Consider the following 24,726-nt stretch of genomic DNA (forward strand, 5'->3'; position numbering starts at 1 on the left):
TCAGGGACCACACCCCCCCCAGGGGCCACAGCAGGCGCTCAGGGACCAGGACCCCCCCCAGGGGCCACAGCAGGCGCTCAGGGACCACCACCCCCCAGGGGCCCACAGAAGGTGCTTAGGGACCACCACCTCCCCTAGGGGCCCACAGCAGGCACTCAGGGACCACCACCCCCCCTAGGGGCCCACAGCAGGCACTCAGGGACCACCACCCCCCCAGGGGCCACAGCAGGCGCTCAGGGACCACCACCTCCCCTAGGGGCCCACAGCAGGTACTCAGGGACCACCACCACCCCCAGGGGCCCACAGCAGGTACTCAGGGACCACCCCCCCCCCAGGGGCCCACAGCAGGTGCTCAGGGACCACCACCCCCCCCAGGGGCCCACAGCAAGCGCTCAGGGACCACCTCCCCTAGGGGCCCACAGCAGGCGCTCAGGGACCACCACCACCCCCAGGGGCCCACAGCAGGTACTCAGGGACCACCACCTCCCCCAGGGGCCCACAGGCCTGAGCTCACGGTGCAGCCACGGCCCCTGCAGGCTGGTGGGCAGCCGTCTAGGGTCTGAGCCCATCAGATGGACAGGGACGGGATGGGGGGGCCCACGTGCTTGTATGAGCAGCGGGGGGGGACGGCAGTGGGAGCCCTTCAAGAGAGGGACCCTGCTGGCACCGACACCAGACCTGGGTCTTTGAAGAGGAGACGCCAGGCAGGTGCAGGTGAGAGCCCAGGGAGGAGCTGCTGCCCGCTGGTCGCGCCCTGCAGGCCCCCGCCGGCTCCCCACAGCAGAGGGGCTGTGACCCCCAAGGCCATGGCCCAGAGTAACAGCGCCGTCCTGGCCGGGCGGCAGTCGGCACCCGGCACCCCCCCATTATTAATGGCGTTCCTGAACTGTAGCAGCCGACGTCGCACACAATGCGCTATAAATATTTGATCCCGCATCCGCAGCCCGCCATCCATCATTTATAACGGCTTACAGAAACATTATAAAACATTTACCGCGCGTTTATAGATCATTTTCGGCTACGACGACGATGTGTTATAAATACATTATTAATCCTCACACCATTTGTAGGGGCCTCTTGTCGGGGGGCCCGGCCTGCCCGAGGCGGGGTGCCCTTGGCCAGCGGTGGAGGCCACGTGCACCCTGTGCGGGTGCTGGCCGCCGTGGGGGCTCAGGGACCAGAGGCCACCTGCCCAGCGGCTGCGGTGGCCACACGCCGTGGCCCTGGGCTCCTGGGACCTGGGACAAAGAGGCCGGGTTGGGAGGTGTTGGTCCCGGGGCCAGCAGCAAGCCAGGGGAGCGGACGGCGGCCTGCCCAGGGTCAGCTCCCCTTCCCAGGGAGGGGCGGCTCCTCCCCAACTCCCCCTCCTCTCAGGGCCTGGTTCCCTTCCTGGACCAGCACCCACGGAGCCCCGTGTTCCCCACCGCCCCTCAGGTTCCATTTCTGACCACCGGCTGAGGCCCCCGCAGGGAGCAGAGGCCCAGGCACCTGGGGGGACCCCAGCGCACCTGGCAGGGCCACTCTCCCAGGAAGCCAGGGAGGAGAGCATAGGGCCAGGACCCCCTGGGTAGCTCCAGCCCCCAAGGTGTAAAGTTCAGGGTGCTCCCTGCCCGAAAGTGAAAGCCGGGCGGCAACTCCGAGGCCGGGTGGAAGCAGGTCCCTGCCCTGTGAGGACACTCACCCACTCCGGGGCCTGGCCTTCGAGCCTCCCTGGCCTCTGCACTTCTCAGGCCTAGAGCACGACCCTGACCCTGACCCTGACCCTGGGAACACGGCTCTGCTCACGGCCCTGCCACTGGGACCCTCAGTCCGACATGGTCTGCTCAGGCCGTCCCCTGCAGGGCTGAACACGTGGTTAGCCACAGCCACCTCGTGGGCGCTGGAGCAAAACCGCCAGGTCCCCAGCCCAACAGCAGCGCTTGGCCACACCCCCCACCTGCCTCCCTCAGAGAGAGCAGGTGTGTGCGAGCCGGGCCGTGCCTGGGGACGGGGGCCCACACCCAGGCCAGTGGGCCAGGGGCTGCCCTGAGGCAGGTGCTCAGAGCCAAGGCAGGGGAGGCTCAAGAATGCAGCTCACCCCTGGCCTCACCTGACTGGAAGATGCCCCCACCCTGCCCTGCCCTGCCCCCAGGGGGACGCCTTCGTGGAGCAGCGGCCAGGTCCAGAGCCTCTGACGGGGCCTCCTCTGAGCCACGCTCTGGTCTGGGGGTCAGACAGGGCACAGGGCAGAGACACGGGGGGGGCAGGCAGGGGCCCCAGGCCCAGCCACGCGCTGCTGTGCCCGCAGAGCCGGGCGGCACAGGGCAGCAGGTGCTCGACTCCTGCCCGCTGCCTCCCCACGGGCAGGGCCATCTCCCCACGCGGGCCGCAGCTCGCAGCACACTGCCCCAGGCCCCGGTGGGCCCGGCGGAGATGGTGGTGGCCAAGGCGAGTACACTCGCTTCCCAGCCCCACTGCCCTGTGCAGGCCCTCCCAGGAGGAGCGCCCCACGGGTGAACCACAGAGGGCCGTGTGGTGCCGAGGACCCAGGCAGCCAGGCCATGACGGCAAGGGGACCGCAGACCTGGGCCCCAGCCCGCCCTCCCTTACCACCAAGCCCCACGGTCCCACCCTGCCCATTCCTAAGGGGGGGCACCACCCAATCCACGGGCGGCTCTGGATCTGGGGGGCCCCCAGGAGTGTAGGGTGTGCAGGTGCCCAGGCTCAGGGCAGGAGCCGCCCGTGCTGGGCTGCCCCGGGAATCCCTGCCCTCCCTGGGCCGTGTGTGTGCAACCCACAAGCAGCCCCAGCAGCCCCGCAACGTGGGGTGCCAGGGCCAGAAAAGCCGAGGGCAGGCACACCTGGTAAGGGACAGGCAGCTCCGTGCAGGGGTGGGGGCTGTGCCGGTACCCCTGTCCCTGCGGGACCCCGGGGGGCCAGCTGAGAGGAAACCACTCAGCCATGGTTCTTACCCCTCCCTCCTCGACCCAGGCCCTCCCAGAGCGGCCTGTTGTCCCCTGGGAGCCAGCACAGGCATGGACGCCTGGCCCTGGCACGTGCAGGGAGAGTGGACAGGTGAGCCGAGCAGGTCCGAGGTCCTCAGGAGATGTGAGCAGCTGAGCTCAAAGGCCAGGCTGGGGTGCGGCCTGCTGCCCGCCCTGCCCCCTGCAGGGCCCCAGGATGGCTCCTGGGCAGGCACCCCCCAGGGGCTCCTCTGGCTGATGCCCTCCCGCGGGGCCTGGGAAGGGTGTCAGTCTTCAAGCCACAGTGCCCCCTGGTGGCCTCCATGGGCCCAGCAGCCAGAGTAAATACAGCCTAGGGAGCGCGGCCCCAGGCGCCTGTGGGGCGGACAGGTCACTGTGGGTGCCAGCGGGGTCCCTGCTGTGGTGAGGGTGGGGCAGCTTTAGCCCATTCGAGGTGGGGAGGCCGCCAGCCAGGGGAGAAGTGCTGGAGGCGCGGTGTCCGTGCTACTCGGACACACTCGCCAACCCCACAGCCGCACCCTGGGGACACTCACGGACCCCACCAGAGGCTGGCTCCTACCTCTGCCGGCCACCACGCCCCAGGCCCACTGGCTGCTCAGACCGCTCCCCCTCAGGGCCCTGCTGTCTTCTGGGCTGGGTGGGGACAGCCCGTGCCACAGCGAGCCTGACAAGGCGACCCCACGGGCAGAGGACTCGGGGCAGGCGGGCAGGCAGGTGGGTCCCCCCCCCCCCCCCCGCCCCGGCCCACACAGCAGACCCGGCATCGGCCTCTACCTTCCAGGATCCTGCTCTCCGGGGACTAACACAGGACAGGAGACGGCAGCACGTGCGAACTGCGGGTTTCATTCAAATCCAGCCCCACCCCCACCCCCGCCTCGCGCACGCCCCCTGGACTGCCAGGCGCGCCTGGGCGCAGCAGCCTCCGGGGCTTGGCCGGGTCACATGACGGCCTCCATGTGCAGGGTCTTCAGGGCCTCGGAGATCTGCGCGCTGGTGTCGATCTGCCCGTACATGCCCACCAGGAAGGCGCGGTGCAGCAGCACGGCCGCGTGCTCTGCAGGAGAGGCGGGGGTCAGGGGCTCCGGCGCCGCGGCCGGCAGGGCCTGCACACACCGGGGCCGGCGGCTCACCTTGGCAGAGCAGCGTGTACTCGGGCAGGTTCCTCAGGGCCGTCTGCACCACCTCCAGGTCCCGGCTGCCCAGGCAGTACATGAACGTGGGCAGGAAGTCGGCCGCGATGCTGCACGGGGCACACGAGACACACGAGGTGGGCACTGCCCCTGCGCCCGACGCCCAGGCTCTGACCCGGCTGGCCTGCCGGGTCGGCGGCCGGGTGGACGGGGCGGGCTCACCTGGGGTTGCTCTGCATGGAGCGCAGGGCCAGGCTGAAGGCCAGGTCACGGCAGGACTCCTCAGCCGAGCTCATCAGCCGCTGCAGGTTGGTCTGGGGAGGGGGGGGGGGGGCTGCCGAGGTGACTGGCACAGGCTCAGCCCGCCCCCCGCCCTGCCGAGGTGACCGGCACAGGCTCAGCCCGCCCCCCGCCCTGCCAAGGTGACCGGCACAGGCTCATACGAGCCCCTTCTGCTGGGTGGCAGGAAGCTCCCGCTGTCGGAGGCTCAGGCAGTCACAGCAGTGAGGCCCTGGGGTGGCCCCTCGACCCCCACCCCACCCCACCCCTCACACTCACCGAGAAGCAGCCCAGGGCCTCAGGGAGGACCCCCACCCCACCCCCCACTCACCGAGAAGAAGCCCAGGACCTCAGGCCTGCGCCGGGACAGCTCGTCCACGTCGCTCAGCGCCTCCAGCAGGTCTAGGACGGCACGGGGAGGGGCTCGTGAGGCCCTGCGTCTCCCACCCCTCACGCCGCACAGCGCCCCCAAGCCTCAGGAGAGGGCACCGCAGCCCCGCGCCATCCACTGTGGGCGTGGTGCAGGGCCCGGGCTCTGTGGTGGCGCAGGCCAGCGGGTCACTGGCTCGCCATGTCTGGCGCCCGGAGCCTGGCCCCCGACTGCCCCTGAGCGTCCGCTCTGCCCGCAGCACAGCAGCCCCCGACACCGCCCCCAGGCCCTCCCCTCGTGGACGCTCCAGGCGGGGCAGTGCGGCCACCAACCCCAGTGGGGCGAACCAGGCCCTGCTTACCCTCGACGGTCTGGCCACGGGACAGCCTCTTCATGTAGGGCGCCATCTCGGCCGCGGTCAGCGGCGTGGAGAGGGAGACGCTGACCAGGGGCAGGGAGCTGGCAGAGCGCTCGTCTGCAAGAGAAGTCGGGCCCAGGAGGGCGGGGGACGCTCAGGCCCGCCTGGCCCTCGGGGAGCTCCTGCGGCTGCCGGCCTGCGCCCCGCCTGTGACCTGGCCCCAGAGGCCCCGAGGGCCAGGGAGACAAGCGTGGGCGGTGCTGAGCAGAGAGACGGCCGCCGTGTGTGGGGACACCCTGATGCATGCCCCGGGAGGCCCCGGAGCCGGCCCGGGCGCCCACTCACCCTCCCCGTCCTCGTCCAGGCCGCGGTCGGCTCTGCCGTCTCGGCTGGGGAGGCTCAGGCCCGCCAGGAGGGACTTCAGCGTCGCCAGGTCGCTGTTCTCAAAGGAGAGGTCGCTGGGGAGGGAAGACGGGGTCACCGGGGCCCACGGGCCACGTCCCCCGGCCCCGGGGCGAGGGCGGCCGCGAGCGGGCCGGGCGCTCACTGGAGGGGCTCGGCGTGCTCCTGCAGGAAGCAGACGGCGGCGGGCGCGTTGCAGGTGAGGTACTTGTGGATGAGCTGCACGAACTTGCTGATGAAGGGCGCCAGGTGGCGGGAGCACTTCCTGTAGTTCTGCGGGGACGCCAGCGGCACAGGGCTGGTCAGAGCCGAGCGCCCGGCCCACGCTGCCCGCCCGCGGACTGCGGCTGGCCCCAGGCAGCGCTGCAAGTGGGCAGACACGGTCCCGGTCCCCGCGGGCGCCCCGAGCAGGGGACAGCGCAGCCACGGCCCCCACACCCACCAGGAGCAGCCGGATGAAGGAGAGCAGGCAGTCCCACAGCGCCCCCTGGTGCTCGCTGCGGAACACGTGCGGCTGCAGCAGCTCCAGCACCCCCAGCACGTGCAGGAAGAAGGCCAGGTGGTTCTGCTGCCGGAACTCCTGGAAGTTGAGGTGTGTGCGGCCGTGCAGGAGCGCCGCGACCATGGGCAGGTGCCTGGGGGCGGCAGGGGCCTTGGTGGGGACCCTCCACCCTGAGCCCAGACCAGAGGCCCAACCGCAATCCCACACCCCACCCGGGACTCTCAGCTCCCCTTGCCGGCCCCTGGGGGCGGGGACGCGGTCCCGTGACCCGGGAGTCACAGGCTGCAGCTCCGGGGTCGGCGCAGGGGCACGGCCGGGCAGTACCTGAGCAGCAGGATGGGGTGGGCCACCGCCAGCTTCCTGCAGGCCATGTTGGCGTCAGCCACTCGGCTCTCGGATGACCGGGAGTCGCCGGTGTCGGCCAGCAGAGTGATGAAACGGTGGATGAGCCCGTCCAGCTGAGGAGGGAGGGGTGAGGCCTGGGCACCTTCCCGCCCTGCTCGCAGAACCCCAGGCCCCTGCACCCTCCCACGGCACTCCTGGCATCAAGCCCCCAGGGCATCCCTGGCACGCGGCGTCTGCAGCCAACCTTGCTACAGAAGTAAGCTGGCAGCCCCTGCGCTGACAGGCAGGCAACATGCCCAGCGCAGGGACACGCCGACCAGAAGCTATGTCCGCTTTCAGCCACGCGGTGCAGGTGAGGAAGCAGACGGGCGTTGCTCTGGCAGGTGTGACGCACCTGCAGCCAGCGGTCTGGCCCACAGCCCAGCGCCCACCCAGGCCGCAGCTCCCGGGAGCTGGCACGGTGGGCGGGCCCGGAGGCCAGTGCTGCGACCCCGCCCCCAGAGCGGGGGCTCCACGGGGGACAGGGACACACCCGGAGCCACGATGGTGCCCCTGCAGTCGCACCAGCTTCCCGTCCCTGACCCGACAGCACCCGTCGCCGCCTGGCCAGGCGCCCTCACCTTGCAGATGCTGCCGCTGGCGGCGCCTTCGCTGCGCACGAGGACCTCGGGCACGGGCACCCGGAGCTCCGGCCGCTGCAGGTAGAGCTGCAGGAGCAGGTCTTGGCAGCGCCTGCCCAGCGCGCTGCGGAGAGCCGACGGGCTTTGCTGGGGTGGCGGACGGCGACCCCTGGGGACCACCCGGGCCCCCACGCCGCCCCCGCGCACCTGTCCCCCCACTGCTGGATGCAGCTGGCCAGGTGCTCGGTGGCTTTCCGGACGCCCTCGTGGTCGCCGCGGCAGCAGCTGAGCAGCAGGGGCAGCCGGGCCTGGATGAGGGAGCAGGCGGCCGCGTCCCCGTCCTGGCTCCGCGTCTCGGCCTCGGCCAGGATCAGCTCCACCAGGCTGATGAGCTCCGCGGCCTGGATCCGCAGCACCAGCTCCTCCCGCCGCTTCTGCAACCAGGCACCGCCCGTGAGCCGCGCAGGCCGGCGAGGGCCACCTCCACGGGGCTGCCACCCCCAAGTCCCACCTGCGGGGTGCGCTGGTCCCTGCCCTGCCAGATCCGCGGGACGTGGATGCAGGCCCAGAGGAAATCCAGGGAGGCGGAGGGGTCAAACCTGGAGGGAAGAGGGGCCTGGCACAGCTCGGGGGGGGGACAGCACCCCACGGCGGAGCTCTAGTGCGAGCGGCACCACGCCTCCAGGGCACGACACCCCTGGGCACCCCGCAGCCGGTCATCCCTCACGGGGCGGGGCTGAGGCAGCCACAGCGAGGCCCAGATGGGCTCTGGACCACGAAGGAAGAGCTGTCCCCACAGGGCCCGGGCCGCCCAGGCGCCCTCTCTGGGGCACTGTGGGGGCTGCTCACCGAGCTGCCAGCTGCCGGGCTCTGTGGGGACCGTGTGGCTCCAGGCCCTCCATGCTGGAGCCGCTGGCCCGTGTCTGCCCGGAGCAGAGGAACGGAGCTCTGTGGCTGGCGGACGCGGGGACCTGCCTGGGGAGCCACAGGCCCCCAGGGAGGGGCGCTCACCTCTGCTCCCGGCTGGTGCCCAGCAGGACGCGGATGCACTGGTGCAGGGTAGACCAGCTGGACTGATGTGTGAAGAGAGCCAGCAGGTAGGGGCGGAAGGACGGCACCTGGACCCCGGCGTGGCCTTTGCCCTGGGAAGGGAGGAAGCCGCTGGCTCTGGTCGGGTTGGCCGGCAGCGGCCCAAGCGGCACGGGACAAGACTTCGTGGAGCCTCGGCGCCCTCAGGTTCAGGGGCCTGGCTGATCGGGCGGGGCGGGACAGAGCACCCTCCGCAAAGGAAGGCAGAGGCTGGGGCCGGAGGGGGCCGGAGACAGCTCCCCCAGCTATGGGCCTCACTGTTTCCCCAGCCCTGCCCTGGGAACACCACGGGTCCTCCTGGCAACGCTGCCCCTTGGGGTGACGCCAGCGGCCCGGCACCTGCACTCCCTCTGCTGGCCACAGCCCACCCTCGCTCCTCCAGGGAGACCCGGGCCCTGCCTGCCAGTGTGGGCCTAAGGGGGACACGCCCGCACCCGCGCCTGGGCCAGGCCCCGCACGTGCTGCCCACGCTACCTTTCTGCGTGAGAAGAGCAGCTTTTGCTGCAGGTCGGGGCAGCTGCTGACCACCTCGGGGTCCAGCATCTCCAGCCAGTCCACCAGCAGCCCCGACGCGGGCCCCAGCCGCGCGGGCTCCAGGCCGCCGCCGTCAGCGTCTGGCTCTTCCTCCTGCAGCAGCAGGGAGCTCACCACCACGATGGGCTTCGTGGCCGGCAGCGGCCCGGCCGCGTCCGCAGGGGCAGAGAACAGCGCCGTCAGCAGCTCCTCCAGGTGGGGCGAGCGCACCTCGATGAGCCCTCGCAGCACTGTGACGGACACAGGCCGGGCTCAGCGGGCGCCAGGGCAGGGACCTGTGCGGCCGGGGCCCGGGGCCGGGGCTGGGCGGTACCTTTGCTGACCAGCTCCGGCTCCACACTGCGCTGCTCCCCAGACTTCAGGGCGGCGACGATGGCCCGCACGGTGGGGCCCACCACCTCCAGGTCGCGGCGGAAGGTCAGGGCCTCGGCCAGGTGCAGCAGTCCACTCCGCACTGCAGGGAGGCCGGGTGACTGCCGCCGCCCGGGCTCCGGCCCCCCCGTGGCCGACACCCCGCGGCAGCCCGGGCCCCGCCCTCACCGTCGCTGATCCGGTGTCCGGCCGAGTAGCGGGTGGCGAGCTGCTTGAGCTGGGCCTGCAGGGGCCCGCCCTCCACAGCGGAGCCGTCCAGCCACTGCAGGAGCTGCAGCAGCACTTTGAGGAGCAGCGAGGAGAAGCCGGTGTCCTGGGGCACGCAGCGCTGCGGGAGGGCCGGCGGCACCTGAGCCACGTTTCACCCGGGAGAGCTCGGGCAAGCGGGAACTGCCCAGAGGAGGGGCCGCGGGGCACCCCACTCCCCCGGGCCACTGGGCCAGCGCCTCCCAGCCCCCCCGCTGCGGAGGGCGAGCAGTGAACACACGGCTCACCAAGCGCTCCCACAGCACACAGGCAGAGCAGGCCTACGCGGCCAAAGCCCTGCACTCAGCGGCAGGTGCACGTGCGCACACACACCACCACGCCCGGGTACCTGGTACTGGAACACCGCTCCCCACCCCCAGGCCCGGGTACCTGGTACAGAACACCGCTCCCCACCCCCCGGGCCCAGGTACCTGGTACAGAACACCACTCCCCACCCCCGGGCCCAGGTACCTGGTACAGAACACCGCTCCCCACCCCCCAGGTACCTGGTACAGAACACCACTCCCCACCCCCGGGCCCAGGTACCTGGTACAGAACACCGCTCCCCACCCCCGGGCCCAGGTACCTGGTACAGAACACCGCTCCCCACCCCCAGGCCCGGGTACCTGGTACAGAACACCGCTCCCCACCCCCGGGCCCAGGTACCTGGTACAGAACACCGCTCCCCACCCCCGGGCCCAGGTACCTGGTACAGAACACCGCTCCCCACCCCCCGGGCCCAGGTACCTGGTACAGAACACCGCTCCCCACCCCCGGGCCCAGGTACCTGGTACAGAACACCGCTCCCCACCCCCCAGGTACCTGGTACAGAACACCACTCCCCACCCCCGGGCCCAGGTACCTGGTACAGAACACCGCTCCCCACCCCCCGGGCCCAGGTACCTGGTACAGAACACCGCTCCCCACCCCCGGGCCCAGGTACCTGGTACAGAACACCGCTCCCCACCCCCGGGCCCAGGTACCTGGTACAGAACACCGCTCCCCACCCCCGGGCCCAGGTACCTGGTACAGAACACCGCTCCCCACCCCCCGGGCCCAGGTACCTGGTACAGAACACCACTCCCCACCCCCCCGGGCCCAGGTACCTGGTACAGAACACCACTCCCCACCCCCCCACCCCCCCACCCCCCGGGCCCGGGTACCTGGTACAGAACACCACTCCCCACCCCCCCGGGCCCAGGTACCTGGTACAGAACACCACTCCCCACCCCCCCACCCCCCCACCCCCCGGGCCCGGGTACCTGGTACTGGTAGAGCTGGCGCACCAATGGGCAGGACAGAAAGTGGCTGCGCTGCATGGCCATGACCAGGGCCCCGCCGTGGGGGGAGCCCAGCAACGTGGCCATGGCCTGCAGGAGGCGCACCGTGATGCCCGGCACCTCGGGGTTCCCTTGGCGGACTCGCGCCAGCTCCTGGCCCAGGGCCTGCTGCAGCGCCAGGGCGAGGGGGCGGGGACGGGAGCTCTGCCATCGCGGGTCAGGGTTCAGCGGGAAGATCTGCAGCCGCGGGGCAGGCAGGTGAGCACCCCACACAGCTCAGACCCGCTGCCCGCGCAACTGCGGCCCCAGCCCTGTGGGCCGAGGGGCCCAGAACCCACGAGACTCGTGCTGGGGGCGGCCACAAGTGCCGCGTGAGGGACAGCAGCACGGCAGAGGGCCGTGCGTGGACTCGGGAGCGCGCAGGGCAGGGCCCCCCACCCCCGCAGACGCGCGGGCCGCTGTGCGCCAGGGCCCAGCCGCGGAGCCGGTACCTGGAGGAACATGCCGGCCAGGTCGTCCTCGGGGCCGAGCACCCGCACCTGAGTCCCCGGCCAGATCCGCCCCTGGCCTGGGGGCTGCTCGGGGCTGCTTTTAGGTCTTGGCGCCTCTGTGCTGTCTGCGGGGGTTGGAGGGGGGGTGTCTGTCATCGGCTGGGAGCTGCCTGCTGCTTCCGGTAGATGGACGTCAAAGCCAAGCCTGGCCCGGGACCACCACCCAGCCACCCTGCAGGCCCCTCCCACCGACCCCAGGCCTCGCTCAGGCCTCAGGGAGCACAGCCGCGAGAGAGCAGGCAGCACACCAGCCAGAAGCTGCTGCGGGCCCCAGTACCTCGCCGGGCAGGCAGGGAGGCCGTGAGCAGGGAGTGGAAGGTCTGGCCGCCAGAGGCCCCGCGCTCGTGCTGAACCTCGACCAGGTGCGCCATGTAGTCTGCAACACAGCGGCGCTCAGACCCGCGCCCCGGCACCCCGGACGCCGGCACCCCGCTCCCGCAGGCCTTCGCGAGCTGGGCTTGCACTCCCAGCACTCCCTGTCAGCAGGGAGAGACCCCCGGCCCCAGGGAGGGCAGGCCTCGGCCCGGCGTCGCCCAACCCCATGCTCCAACGCCGACGCCAGGCGCCGCGGCCCGACACTCACTCTTGTCCATGATGTTCTGCTCCAGGGTCTGGGGGTCGTGGGCCACGGCCTGGTCCAGGTGCTGCAGGAGCTTGCTCATGCTGGACACGGGGATGCCAAAGGACTGGACGAAGAGCAGCAGCTGCTGCGGCTCCAGGTCCTGCAGGGCTGAGGGCCAGGCCTGCTCGGTGACCCCGAGCCCACGGAGCCGCAGAGCCCGCCTGAGGCCGACCCCCCCCCCCCAGGGGCTCCCGGCAGTGCTGCGGAGCGAGCGCCCGACAGCTGGGGCTGCCCGGCGCAGGGAGCCGCACACAGGCCCCTGTGGCTCCTCCTGCTGGCTCCCAGCTACGTGACCTCGCCTCCCCGGTCACCAGGGCTCCTCACAGCTCCCAGGACGTGGCCGGCCCTGGTCCTGTCCATTCCACAGCACCCTCCCCTGCCACAGCGCGAGCAAACCTCATACGCCCTCCAAGGAACCCAGCACCCCTCCGCTCCCAGCCACTTGCTGTCCTTCTCTGCCCGGGCCCGGGCACCAGGTCAGAGCTCGTGCAGGCAGGGTTGGAGTGAGGCCCAGGCCTGCACCTGCGTCCACCAGGCGAGGGACCTCAGAGCGGATCATGCGCAGCTTCAGCCAGTCGGGCAGCAGCAGGGCCTCCTCGGACGTGTCCACCAGGAAGGCCGTGGGCAGGGGCTGCTTCTCCGGAAACCAGATGTCTAGCAGCGCCCGGAACTCGCCATCGCCAGCTTTAAGGGAGACAGCAAGTGAGCAGCTGTCCACACCCAAGAACGACCAGGGGTCACCCAGGCGGGTCTCCCTCTCAGAGTGGGGAAACCGAGGCCCGGAGGAGGAGGGAGGCTCAGGCCTGGTCAGGTGCGTCCCAGGCACCGGCTTCGTTCAGTGTTCACACCGGCCCAGGCGGCCAGCACTGGTCAGGTGCGTCCCAGGCACCAGCTTCGTTCAGTGTTCACACCGGCCCAGGCGGCCAGCACTGGTCAGGTGCGTCCCAGGCACCAGCTTCGTTCAGTGTTCACACCGGCCCAGGCGGCCAGCACTGGTCCCTGCATCCTCAGGGGAGGGGCTTGGCCGTGGCCATCTTCCCAGGGATGGGTGTGGCCACAGGCAGAGCCCACCCCTTTCTCAGGCTCCACAAGGCCGCAGGACACAGGACGTCCCGGACAAGAACGGTGCAAAGCCGGCCTGCCCTCGCGCCATTCCCTCACCCTGACGGGGTCACACGGTTATGCAGCGCCCACCCACACAGCGCCAATCTCCCACAGGGGGTCCATCCCCCCCCCCCAGGGATGTCTTGAGGGAGACGGAACAGTCAGACGTCAGCCAGCAGGGAGTGGAGAGGCTGCTGGCCAGAGGGGCCGACCGGCTGGGGTCCCCAGGCTCTCAACACGACCCTGGCCACACATGCGGGCTGCTCCACAGCTCCACCGGCTGGCCAGGGAAGACGAGACCGGGGCAGTGAGACCCTGCGGGCTCCCGGTGCTGTCACGCACAGACCCCACACCCCACAGGCAGCTGAGCGCGCCAGGAGCGGCACCGCCTGCCTCTGTGGAAGCAGCTGAGCCAGGATGGGAAGGGAACCCGCTGCCCTGCCCACACTGCCCGCTTCCTGCCCAGGAGCAGAACGCACGGCCAACCCCGGGCCCGGGCAGGTGCTGCCTGGGACAGCCCCACCCGCCCCGCCCGCCCCGCCCCGCCCGGCAGCCGCTCACCGCGCGGCGGGCCCAGCGTCAGCAGAATGACCATGGCGTGCACCACGAGGATGTGCATGGTGGCCGTCTCCCCGCTCGTCCAGCGCAGGAAGACCTGGTCCTGAGACTCCGACTGTGGGGAGGGAGGTGGGGAGGAGGGCCAGTGGGCTGAGTGGGTGCGTGCGGGGCGGGGCCGGGGCGGGGCACAGGGGCGTCACTCAGCCTCACCCAGCTGTACACCTCCTCCCCCTCCTTGCTCTTGCGCATGCGCTGCACGTAGCGGGAGAAGATGGCGAGCAGGGCGCCCAGCACGGCGTCAGACGTGTCACTGCACGACAGCTTGGAGAAGAGGTGGGACATGATGGTGGAGCGCTCCACGACCAGCCGCGCCACGTCCTGGAAGGAGGCGAGGGGCCGTCAGCGGCCCGGGGACCCCAGCCCCACCTCCCCCTGCCGTGGCGCAGCTCTCATGGCGCAGGCCACACCAGACGGCGCGCGGGCTCTGCCGCAGGGACGCCGGGAAGCCCGTCTCGGCCGCCGGGGGCCACCCTCGGCACCAGACGCACTCGGGCCACACGGGTGGGCGTGGACTGGAGTCCACTCCAGCCCCCAGCAAGCACCCGCTTCCCAGTGATGCTGCTCGCTCATTCACGGAGTCACGACCTAGGCCAGAGGGCAGCCCTGCACCTCGGCGTCCCGCCCCCACCCGCCGTGGCCTGCGCCCGCACAGCGGCACCGGTCACTCTCAAACACAGGCGTGAGCACCCCCGACTGCACCAGCCCCGCACCCTCAGCGCTAAGGCCCCGGTGCGCACGCGGGCCCCTCACCAAGGCCAGGTCGCTGTGCGGGCCCTGCTCCTCCACGGGCGTGTGCTGCGACAGGTAGACCAAGTAGGCGCTGATGGTCTGCGGGTCCGTCTCCATGTGGATGGCCTGAGCGGGAGCGGGCGTGAGCTGGTCCCGGCAGTGCGGCGGCCCCGCCTCCCCGCAAGCACGGCCCCCACCTGCTGCAGTGCCAGGGCGGTGGTGGTCCTGACGCTGTCGAACAGGGGCAGCCGGGGCAGGTCCCGCAGCAGCCACTCGTAGCCCTGCAGAGCGTCCGCGCCCCCGGGGTCCTCCTCCGGGGGCTGCTCCTTCTCCTCCCCGTCCCGCAGGCCGCCCTCCGAGAGCACCAGCGACAAGCCCTGCGGCCAACACACGTGGCGTCCACACCCCAGGCCTGTGCACATGCGGACCCGCGGGTACGGCCCGCCGCCCGGCACTTGGCCTGCCCGGAGCAGCAGCAGGCGGCCAGTCCTCCCGGTCTAGGTCCCCCCCGCCTTCTCCACGTGGCAGCCGCGCGCAGTGTGGGCGGGCCGCGCACCTTCATGGCCAGCACGCGGGAGGCCACCTGGGAGGAGCTGAGGCGGCCAGTCCTCCCAGTCTAGGTCCCCCCCCCTTCTCCACGTGGCAGCCACGCGCAGTGTGGGCGGGCCGCGCACCTTCATGGCCAGCACGCGGGAGGCCACCTGGGAGGAGCTGAGGCGGCCAGTCCTCCCGGTCTAGGTCCCCCCCCTTCTCCACGTGGCAGCCGCGCACAGTGTGGGCGGGCCGCGCACCTTCATGGCCAGCACGCGGGAGGCCACCTGGGAGGAGCTGAGGCGGCGCAGGAAGTAGTCCAGCACCTCACACGTGGTCTGCTCGTCGGCCTTGGGGCCCAGCAGCAGGTCCTGCAGGCGGCCCAGCAGCTGCCGCTGCTTCTGCTGCCTCTGCGGGGCACAGGGTGTCGGGATGTCGGGGTGTCAGGGGTGTCGGGGTGTCAGGGGTGTCAGGGGGCGGGGCGGCGGGGGCGGGGCGGGGCACCGACCTGCCGCTTCTTGGCCTTCTGCTCCTTGCTCTCGCCCTCCTCCTCCTCCTCCCCGGAGGCGGCATCGTCAGCAGCGTCGTGCAGCAGGAACTCGCACAGGCACTGCACGGGCAGCACGTCCAGGGAGCCCTCGCTGGACTGCACCAGGTCGGCCAGCCAGGGCATGGACTGCGAGGAGGCCTGGGAGGCGACACTGCGGTCAGAGGCAAGCCCACGCTGTCCCCTGCCCAGCTCCCCCCGCAAGAGTGGGCCCGTCCACGCCCTGCCCCTCTGCCCCATCACACACTGTCCCCATGGCAACAGTGGGCCCGTCCACGCCCTGCCCCATCACTCACGCAGTCCCCATGGCAACAGTGGGCCCGTCCACGCCCTGCCCCTCTGCCCCGTCACTCAGGCCAAGCCCAGGAAGCCTCGGGCTCACCTGCCTCTGGATGATGTCAAGGAGGAAGTCGGGGTTGCGGCTGCGACACAGGAGGTGCCCGAGGCGGAGGGACTGGTTGAGGCCTTTCACTTGCTCCAGGATGTGGGGAGGGGGCCTCCGGGGGGGCCCTCTGGAGGGCAGAGGACACAGAGGCGTCAGAGGCCACACAGACGTATCAAAGGCCACACAGAGGCGTCAGAGGCCACACAGACATATCAGAGGCCACACAGAGGTGTCAGAGACCACACAGAGGCATCAGAGGCCACACAGACGTGTCAGAACACATAGACGCATCAGGACACACAGACACGTCAGAGGCCACACAGACACGTCAGAGGCACACAGACGCGTCAGAGGACACAGACGTGTCAGGACACACAGACGTGTCAGAGGCCACACAGACGCGTCAGGCCACACACACAGGTCAGAGAACACACAGACGTGTCTGAACACACAGAGGCGTCAGGACACACACACGCGTCAGAGGACACACAGAGGCGTCAGGACACACACACGCGTCAGAGGCCACACAGACGCGTCAGGACACACAGATGCGTCAGAGGACACACAGATGTGTCAGGACACACAGACGTGTCAGAGGCCACACAGACGTGTCAGGACACACACACAGGTCAGAGGACACACAGACGTGTCTGGACACACAGAGGCGTCAGGACACACAGACGCGTCAGGACACACAGACGCGTCAGAGGACACACAGACGTGTCAGGACACACACACAGGTCAGAGGACACACAGACGTGTCTGGACACACAGAGGCGTCAGGACACACAGACGCGTCAGAGACCACACACACGCATCAGAGGACACACAGACGCGTCAGGACACACAGACACGTCCCTCACCCACAGCAGCTGCACCAGGCAGGACCAGGGAGGCCGCCACCTCCCCCACCCCAGCTGCTGACCCCGAGCCCCACGGGGTCTGGCCGCAGAGCACCGAGAGACACGGGCCAGGGCCCCCTGCCCCCACCCACACCCAGCACGGGCCCAGGCCCGGGGCTGTCTGCGTGGCCGGCAGAGCGTACTGGGGGTCCAGGCTGGTGAGCTGCGACAGGAGCAGGCTGCTGCTCTCGGTGATGGTCTGCTTAGTGGACGCGGCGGCCAGGTGGCCCTCGAAGGCCAGGATCTCCTGCTTCTCGCGCTGGGCGAGCTGCAGCTCCCGGCTCACCATCTCCGTCCGCGTCTCCTCGTCCGTCAGGGTGCACGGCGGGTAGGAGTAATTGCTGAGACGGAACGTGCGAGAACTCGGCACCCTGCCCCGCCAGGGCTGGCTCCATCAACAGCGCTCAGGGCCGAGCAGGGTGATGACGCCCAGCGTGCTGCCGCCCGGCGCCCGGCTGGAGCCGTCACGGAGCCCCAGGGCCACCAGTGAGGCTGGCAGAGCCGGGTCCTGGCACTGTGGCCCTGGCTTCTTCTAGCAGCCCCGCCCCGCCCCCTGGCTCTAAGGGACCAGGCGGCCCCGCCCCCTCGCTCTAAGGGACCAGGCGGCCCTGCCCCTCGCTCTAGGACGTGACAGGGGTTGTGCAGCTCCCCGAGAAGCGCTCACAGGCTCCAGGGCTGAGAGCTGAGAGGCCACGGGCCAGTCACGGGGCACACGCCCGTCCCGACAGGGCCCCAGCCCAGGCCCCGCTGCGTGGCACTGCCTTCTGCACAGCACCCTGGCCCAGGAGCCCAGTCATGCCAGCCCCGCCAGCCCCGCTGGCCCCGCGCAGGGGCCTCCACCCAGCGTGGAGGGAGCTGCAGCCCCCAGCCCCAGCTTCCCTGCCGGATGTGCTGAGCCAGGCTCCACCTGCCCCGGCTGCGCTGTTCTGCTCACCTGCGGCTGGCCCCAGGCGGCCCCGGCCCCCACCCTGTGTCTGGGATCTGGTTCCCGAGCCTGGGCCACGCCCCTCGGGGCGTCACTCCAGACAGCAGCACAAGCGCCACCCAGGACACCCCCAGCCAGCCCGGGGACAGAGGGAAGCAGAGCACACAGCGAGCCAGAACCCGAGTCGGGCAGCACGCGGGAGCCAGGCGCGCACAGGCCCGGCTCGGCTCCGGCCAGGCCCCGACGTGAGCCGGCTTACTTGGTCATCACCATTTCCATAAGCATCTTCAGGGTGGGGTACTCCTCCCAGGCGGCCAGGCCTAGGCACAAGGGGGCGGGGTTGGCCTGGCTCCCTCTCCAGCACCTGAGCCCTCCTCCAGCCCCTGGCTGGGCTGCCCCGCGCCCACGCGCTGGCAGAGGGCTCACCGATGTTCTCCGGGTTGAAGGCAGCGACGACCAGCAGCAGGGGCCAGGCCTTCCAGTAGAGGGTGGAGATGGCGAGGTTCGGGGGCTGGTACCTGAAAGGCAGCACCGGCCTCAGGGGCAGGAACGGGCTGCAGGCCGGGGCGGGCCCCAGCAGACGACCCAGTGACAGGTCACCCTGGGGCTGCCTTCGAGACTCTGCAGGGGCCAGTGCCGGGGCACAGCGGGTGAAGCCGCCACTGTGATGCCAGCATCCCGTATGGGCGCTGGTTTGAGTCCCAGCTGCTCTACTTCCGGCCTCACTCCCAGCTAATGCACCTGGGAAAGCAGGAGATGGCCCACATCTTTGGGCCCCTGCACCCACACGGGAGACCTGGAGGAAGCTCCTGGCTTTGCTCTGGGCCAGCCTTGGCCACTGGGGCCATTTGGGGAGTCACCCAGTGGACAGAGCTCTCCTTCCCTCGCCATCCTTCCATCTGTAACTCTGCCTTTCAAATAAAAAAGTAAAATCCATAAAAAACACAAGACACTAGGGCAGGTATTTGGGGAGTGAATCAGCAGGCAGAGGGTCGCTGTCCTTTTCCTTCAATAAGTAAATGGAATAAATATTTAAAGCCCTGTGATGCTAACACTGGGCTGGGGACGTGGCACAGCGGTTAGACCCTGCTAGAACACCTGCGCTCCCTGTCGGCATGGCCGAGTTCAGTCCAGCGTCCTGCTGGCCACACCCCATGAGGCGGCAGGGACACTCAGTGCTGGGTCCGTGGAGGTGACCCCGACTGGCTTCTAGGCTGGCTTTGGCCCGTCCCAGCCTGGGCTGCTGTAGGCATTTGGGAGCGAGTCTGTGGATGGAACCCAGCTCTCCTCTCTCTGCCTTTTAAATAAACAACAGAACCCCACCACCCCTCCTGGGAATTTCTCCTCCAGCCACAGCTGGCCAGGCCACGGGTGCCGCACAGGCCCAGCCCGCGGGTGTGCACATGACCCACCCCACACAGAGCCCCGCGGCTCCTCATTCACAACCCAGTTTCCTGGCTGCTCCAAATCCCTGGGCCTTTCCCAACCTTCCCAAGCCTCAGCTGTGTGTCTGTGAAATGGGGACACACGCTCAGCGCACAGGCATTCTCTACCCCTCGGACAGCCAGACACGGCCCGCAACGCCAGCAGCACCCACACTCGGCCCTCTCAGCTACGCGCACTGAGCACAAACCAACACAAGAAAGACAAAACAGAAACACAACTTGCTCGCCAACCGGAAGGTGTGCCATGCCGCATGCCCGCGCAGGGCTCCCGTGAGGACACTAGGGCTCAAAGTCACCAATCTTGAAAATGACCAGGGGTGGGGGACCCGGGCCTGCCAGTCCTAGAGCCCAGCATGGACAGCAGTGTAGACGACGTGCAGGTAAGGGCCAGCCCCACTCACGACGGTGGCCTGCGACTGAGCGCGCCAGGGAATTCGGCAGGGACAAGTCTTTCCAGCAACCGGACCCCCCCCCCCCACACACAGGACACACAGATCCTAACTCCAAACCAGCCAGACTCGGGCAGGTGTAGGACCTAAAACTGCGCCGCCCTCGGAAGCAGGCAGGCTTGGGTCTCCGGGACCCCGGGCCAGGCCACGGCCCGGCCCAGCACGGACGGCAGAGGAAAGCAGGCAAGCGGGACTCGGCCAGCGTCGGGACCTGTGACAGGACCTGAGCACGCGGAGGTCACCGCCCGGCGGGAGGCCACACCTGCCAAGCACAGGTCCGAGGGGCTGCCCCTGGAAGAACTCTCGCGACAAAACCACGAAGACCTAAAGCTGGTCACATGGCAGGCCGGCGGTTTGTCTCCGCCCCCGCCCCCGATGCTGCCTCCTGCCAAGGAGTACCCGGGAAGCGGCAGCTGTGGTCCAAGCACCTGGCTCCCTGCTGCCCACGCGGAAGCCCGCACTGAGTCCCAGGCTCCTCGCTGCGGCCCGGCCCGCCACGACTACCGTGGGCATCAGGGGAGGGAACCCAGAGGGGAACTCCACCCCCACCGCCGTGCCTTCCAAACAATTACACGGTCAGCACACGAGCTGGCGCCCCGCTCCTGGGAGCCTGCGTGACATGACGCCACAGCAGCAGGTGCCAGGAGGCCCCGGCAGTGGACACAGCCACACGGCCACAGGCACACGCGCTGTGCCACGACACAGTGAACCTGGCAAACAACCCGCTCACTGGGGCAGCAGGCGGCCCCCCTCCCTGCAGGATTCCCTTTCCACAAGTGCCCAAGGAAGGCCGAGCCGGGGGGGGGGGGGGGCAGGGGAGAACCCTCATCACCGCAGAGGCCTGGCACCCGACCCGGAAAGCCACGGGAGCCACGCAGGGACCGCGGAGACAGGACAGGCCCCTGCTGTCCAGAAAACAAAGCACGTGTGCGCCAGCGAGTCACGGCAGGTAAGGGGGAGGCGGGGGGCTCCAGGGGCAACCATGCAGGGCTCCTGCAGGCCTGGCGCCACGCCCAGGTCTGGGGGATGGGGCGGGTGGGGGGCTCCAGCAGCGGCCATGCAGGGGTCCCTCGGGGACAGGGCGGGTGGGGGGCTCCAGCGGCGCCCACATAGGGCTCCCACAGGCCCAGCACAACGCCCAGGTCTGGGGGACGGGGCAGGCGGGGGCCCCAGCAGCGGCCACCGGGGCTCCCGCAGGGCCCCCGCAGGCCCCCCGCAGGCCTCCCGCAGGCCCGGCACCGCCCCTGGGCTCACCCGGGCGGGAGCTGGATGTTCTCGGGGTGGTGGTAGGTGCACAGGTTCAGGACGGCGTCGATCAGCTGGATCCTCTCCACCTTCAGCACGTCCACGTCTGAAACCCAAGGCCGCACTGTCCCGGCAGCCCCGCCCACCCAAGGCCGCACTGTCCCGGCAGCCCTCCCACCCCTCAGGGGACACCGAGCTCAGGATTCGCCTGGCTGAGGCAGAAGGCGGGTGCGGCGACCAACAGGAGGCGCCATGCGCCAGGACAAGGAGACGGCGCCGCAGCAGAGGGACGCTTCCCCGTGGGGGCCGTGGGCCGGGGCTGGAGAGCAGAGCCACGCATGGGCACGGCCTGCTGGGGCCGGGTCACCGTGGGGTGGACACGAGCAGGCCCTGGCCGTGTGCACCAGAACCCGGGCCAGGGGTGGTGGAATGCTCCCGCTGGGCCCAGCCACACGGGGAGAGCGGACGCGCTCCACAAACCCCACAGGCTGAGGGGTGGCTGAATGCACGCGGCGCCGCCGAATCTCACCTCCCAGGGAGCCACCCACAGTGGGACGAGGACGGATAAAACCCGAGGAGACGAGGTGCCACCAGCGCAGACAGACCCCACGGGGAGCCATCGCCCGCCGGCTCAAAGCCCAGCACAGCCCCCGGGACCGTTACCGTCGGCCTGCACGGCGGCCGCTCGCTTCACCAGGTGGTCAGCTAGCTCCATGGCGTCGGCGGGGCCGAGCGGGAGCTCCCGGGACAGCCCGATGACCAGGATGCGCATCAGCGTGTCCTCCAGGATGGGCACCTCCGAGCAGAGGCGCAGGAAGAAGCTGCGGGACACAGGGCGGGGCCGGGGCTGAACCCTGCAGGGAGGGGCCTGGGCAGACCGCAGCCGGACAGGGCAGGGCTCCGGCCCCTCCAGGCCTCCCGGCAGGCAGCCCCCGCCCAGCCCGCCCTGCTCACTTGCGGTCACTCTCAGGCGGCCAGTTGTCCCACTTGTAGTAGGTCTCGGGCTGCTCCGTGAAGAGCACCTTGTGCAGGCTGGGAGGCGCAAGACAGCTGCTCAGCTCACAGGCACCGGGGCCACGGGGCTCCCACAGGCCCAGCGCAGCCAGGGCCCCGCCCTCACACCGGCCGCCAGAGCTGCCACTCACAGGGTGACCGCAGCCCCTCTGCCACACACCGGCATGTCTGGCTCCCAAAGGGCAGGAGCTGGGGTGGGGGTAGGGGGCACCCCGAGGTGACAGGCTGCCGCGCGGCAGGTCAGCGGGTGCTGGGAGGCGGCCTCCCCGCGGGCAGAGGCCTAGGGAAGCGGCCGGGGCCGGGCCTACCAGTGCACGTAGTCCTTGGGGGCGAGCTTGCTGATGGAGGGGACGACGGTGTGCAGCCACCAGACGGCGTCGCGCTGGATGGCGGCAATCTGGTTCTGGAAGGAGCGCAGCACCTCGAGGTCTGAGACAGACAGGCCCGTGGTGAGCGCCACGGCTGTGCGCACAGCTCCCGCGAGGGAGGCTGGACAGCGCGACCCGGCTTCCGGGCCGTCTGTGGGCAGGCGCGTGTGCCCAACGAGAGCCGAGGCAGCGTGGGGAGCGGAACCCTCGGAGCCGCCACCTCGCTCCAGCCGACTGCCCACAGCCCCTCTGACCTCGACACCGTCCTCCTCCTGCCCTGCCCTGGCTGGAAGGCCACCAGGCCTCGGCTACCCGGCCATGGGCTGAACCTCAGTGAGTGGACAGTGCAGGCGGAGGGCAACTCAGGAGCCCCTTGGTCCCCTCCAGTGGCTGTGCTGTGGGAGCCCCCCCGCTCTGCCCCAGGAGCCTCTGGGGACAGCCTGCAGCTTCAGGAGTGCCCCTCGGTGCCAGGCGCGACCCCACAGCCCGCAGCCCCACACCCCACAGCCCCGCGGCCCCACAGCCCCGCAGCCCCACAGCCCTACAGCCCTGAGGCCCCACATCCCACACCTCCATGCCCCACGGCCCCGCAGCCCCACACCCCACATCCACACCCCCACGCCCCACAGCCCCGCAGCCCCACAGCCCCGCGGCCCCACAGCCCCACACCCCACAGCCCCGCGGCCCCACAGCCCCACACCCCACAGCCCCGCGGCCCCGCAGCCCCACAGCCCACAGCCCCGCGGCCCCACAGCCCCACACCCCACAGCCCCACACCCCACAGCCCCACACCCCACAGCCCCGCGGCCCCACAGCCCCGCAGCCCCACAGCCCCACACCCCACAGCCCCACACCCCACAGCCCCACACCCCACAGCCCCGCGGCCCCGCAGCCCCACAGCCCACAGCCCCACGGCCCCACAGCCCCACACCCCACAGCCCCACACCCCACAGCCCCGCGGCCCCACAGCCCCGCAGCCCCACAGCCCCGCGGCCCCACAGCCCCACACCCCACAGCCCCGCGGCCCCACAGCCCCACACCCCACAGCCCCGCGGCCCCGCAGCCCCACACCCCACAGCCCCGCGGCCCCACAGCCCCACACCCCACAGCCCCACACCCCACAGCCCCGCGGCCCCACAGCCCCACACCCCACAGCCCCGCGGCCCCACAGCCCCACACCCCACAGCCCCACACCCCACAGCCCCACACCCCACAGCCCCGCGGCCCCACAGCCCCACACCCCACAGCCCCGCGGCCCCACAGCCCCACACCCCACAGCCCCACACCCCACAGCCCCACACCCCACAGCCCCGCGGCCCCACAGCCCCGCGGCCCCACAGCCCCACACCCCACAGCCCCGCGGCCCCGCAGCCCCACACCCCACATCCACACCCCCACGCCCCACAGCCCCACACCCCACAGCCCCGCGGCCCCACAGCCCCACACCCCACAGCCCCGCGGCCCCGCAGCCCCACAGCCCCACACCCCACATCCACACCCCCATGCCCCACGGCCCCGCAGCCCCGCAGCCCCACACCCCACATCCACACCCCCACGCCCCACAGCCCCGCAGCCCCGCAGCCCCACAGCCCCGCGGCCCCACAGCCCCACACCCCACAGCCCCGCGGCCCCGCAGCCCCACAGCCCACAGCCCCGCGGCCCCGCAGCCCCACAGCCTTACTCCTCTTCTCTCCTTTGTCCCAGGCGATGCCGGCCTCCTTCACCTGAGCCGTGATGCCCAGCATCATGGACACGGCCAGCACGTCTGTGATGTGCACCACGAACCGCTCCTGTAGGCACAGCACGGCGGCGTCTGGCTCCGCAGGGCCTGCACCCGGCGGACCCACTCCACACAGCCCAGGGACTCCCGCACTGGCAGAGGGCCGGCGGGAGGAGCTCCTGGGCCCGTCGGGTCTCTGGACAGGACGTGGCCCTGGGCGTCTGCTCCTGCCACCGCCCCCTCCCTCCAGCCCGCAACACTCCCTGCCCCTGCTGCCCCGGCACCTGCGCACCCTGCCCTTCCCGCTCCCCCCAGCCCCGCCAGCAACAAATCGGCCCACACCCAGCCCAGGGGCCGCCCACCTCCCATGCCCGGTCGGCTGCTCCTGGGTCCTCCCACGGGACGGAGCCCACACTTCCCACAGACCGCGGGAGAGCAGCCCCCCCAGCTCCTGGCGCCACCGCGAGCCCAGGGCAGCAGCAGCAGCAGGGCGCGGCACGGCGGGCACCTTGAACTCCATGTCCAGGTACTGGGGCTCCCGGCGCTCCTGCATGAGCCCCAGGCAGAAGGCCTGGAAGTTGACCTCGTGCTTCGTCTGCTTGATGATCTCCCGCAGGAGGGCCCGAGAGGCCCGGAGGTAGTCGTCCTTGCTGGTCAGCAGGTCCTGGAAGACCATGGCCAGGAACTGCGCAGAGACACCACACCGCTGTGACGGCCGTGGCGGACGGCGGCCCTGCCACGCCCCACCAGGGCCTCAGCTTGCACGAGGCAGGCAGGCTGGTCCTGCCCGGGTGAGCGCGGGGACGCACCTCACTCACTGCCCTGGCGACTGTGGTCACGTGCGTGCTGTCCCGGGCAGCAAGGCCACAGACGCCTCCCTGCCCTCAGCCCAGCCCACACCCAGCCTCCAGAGGCCCCCATCTGAGAGCTCAACCGACCCGCAGCCGGCGCCCCCTCGGGGCCACAGCACGGCCGAGTGCAGAAGAGACACGGGATCCAGGGCACCTGAAGGCTGCACTCGGGAGCCCCGGAAAGCCACTCTAGCTCAGAACCGACCGGGCTTCAGGCTCCAGGGGCAAGA

General features: G+C 70.7%; 1 protein-coding gene across 1 annotated transcript in view; it reads right to left on the reverse strand.

Moving 5' to 3' along the window:
- Positions 1-3,786: 3,786 nt before the first annotated feature.
- INTS1 (integrator complex subunit 1) overlaps positions 3,787-24,726 on the reverse strand; it is a 28,235-nt gene continuing 7,295 nt past the window's right edge. Inside the window, exons 10-46 of the mRNA XM_070064274.1 lie at positions 24,154-24,330; positions 23,607-23,715; positions 21,866-21,986; positions 21,498-21,575; positions 21,207-21,364; positions 20,553-20,649; positions 17,831-17,922; positions 17,664-17,724; positions 16,623-16,820; positions 15,575-15,704; positions 15,154-15,333; positions 14,906-15,055; positions 14,312-14,491; positions 14,136-14,240; positions 13,536-13,703; positions 13,329-13,440; positions 12,186-12,347; positions 11,625-11,771; positions 11,319-11,417; positions 10,982-11,106; positions 10,473-10,727; positions 9,133-9,292; positions 8,906-9,046; positions 8,533-8,822; positions 7,981-8,111; positions 7,481-7,568; positions 7,177-7,403; positions 6,970-7,093; positions 6,329-6,462; positions 5,945-6,137; positions 5,648-5,775; positions 5,446-5,558; positions 5,104-5,217; positions 4,704-4,774; positions 4,316-4,407; positions 4,094-4,203; positions 3,787-4,017 (exon numbers count right to left, since the gene is read on the reverse strand). Of these exons, the coding sequence (XP_069920375.1) occupies positions 3,902-4,017; positions 4,094-4,203; positions 4,316-4,407; positions 4,704-4,774; positions 5,104-5,217; positions 5,446-5,558; positions 5,648-5,775; positions 5,945-6,137; positions 6,329-6,462; positions 6,970-7,093; positions 7,177-7,403; positions 7,481-7,568; positions 7,981-8,111; positions 8,533-8,822; positions 8,906-9,046; positions 9,133-9,292; positions 10,473-10,727; positions 10,982-11,106; positions 11,319-11,417; positions 11,625-11,771; positions 12,186-12,347; positions 13,329-13,440; positions 13,536-13,703; positions 14,136-14,240; positions 14,312-14,491; positions 14,906-15,055; positions 15,154-15,333; positions 15,575-15,704; positions 16,623-16,820; positions 17,664-17,724; positions 17,831-17,922; positions 20,553-20,649; positions 21,207-21,364; positions 21,498-21,575; positions 21,866-21,986; positions 23,607-23,715; positions 24,154-24,330 (5,136 nt within the window). The 3' untranslated portion in view covers positions 3,787-3,901. The remainder of the gene's footprint in view (positions 4,018-4,093; positions 4,204-4,315; positions 4,408-4,703; positions 4,775-5,103; positions 5,218-5,445; positions 5,559-5,647; positions 5,776-5,944; positions 6,138-6,328; positions 6,463-6,969; positions 7,094-7,176; positions 7,404-7,480; positions 7,569-7,980; positions 8,112-8,532; positions 8,823-8,905; positions 9,047-9,132; positions 9,293-10,472; positions 10,728-10,981; positions 11,107-11,318; positions 11,418-11,624; positions 11,772-12,185; positions 12,348-13,328; positions 13,441-13,535; positions 13,704-14,135; positions 14,241-14,311; positions 14,492-14,905; positions 15,056-15,153; positions 15,334-15,574; positions 15,705-16,622; positions 16,821-17,663; positions 17,725-17,830; positions 17,923-20,552; positions 20,650-21,206; positions 21,365-21,497; positions 21,576-21,865; positions 21,987-23,606; positions 23,716-24,153; positions 24,331-24,726) is intronic.

This window comes from Oryctolagus cuniculus, chromosome 19 (genome assembly GCF_964237555.1).
Source record: "Oryctolagus cuniculus chromosome 19, mOryCun1.1, whole genome shotgun sequence".
NCBI lineage: Eukaryota > Metazoa > Chordata > Mammalia > Lagomorpha > Leporidae > Oryctolagus > Oryctolagus cuniculus.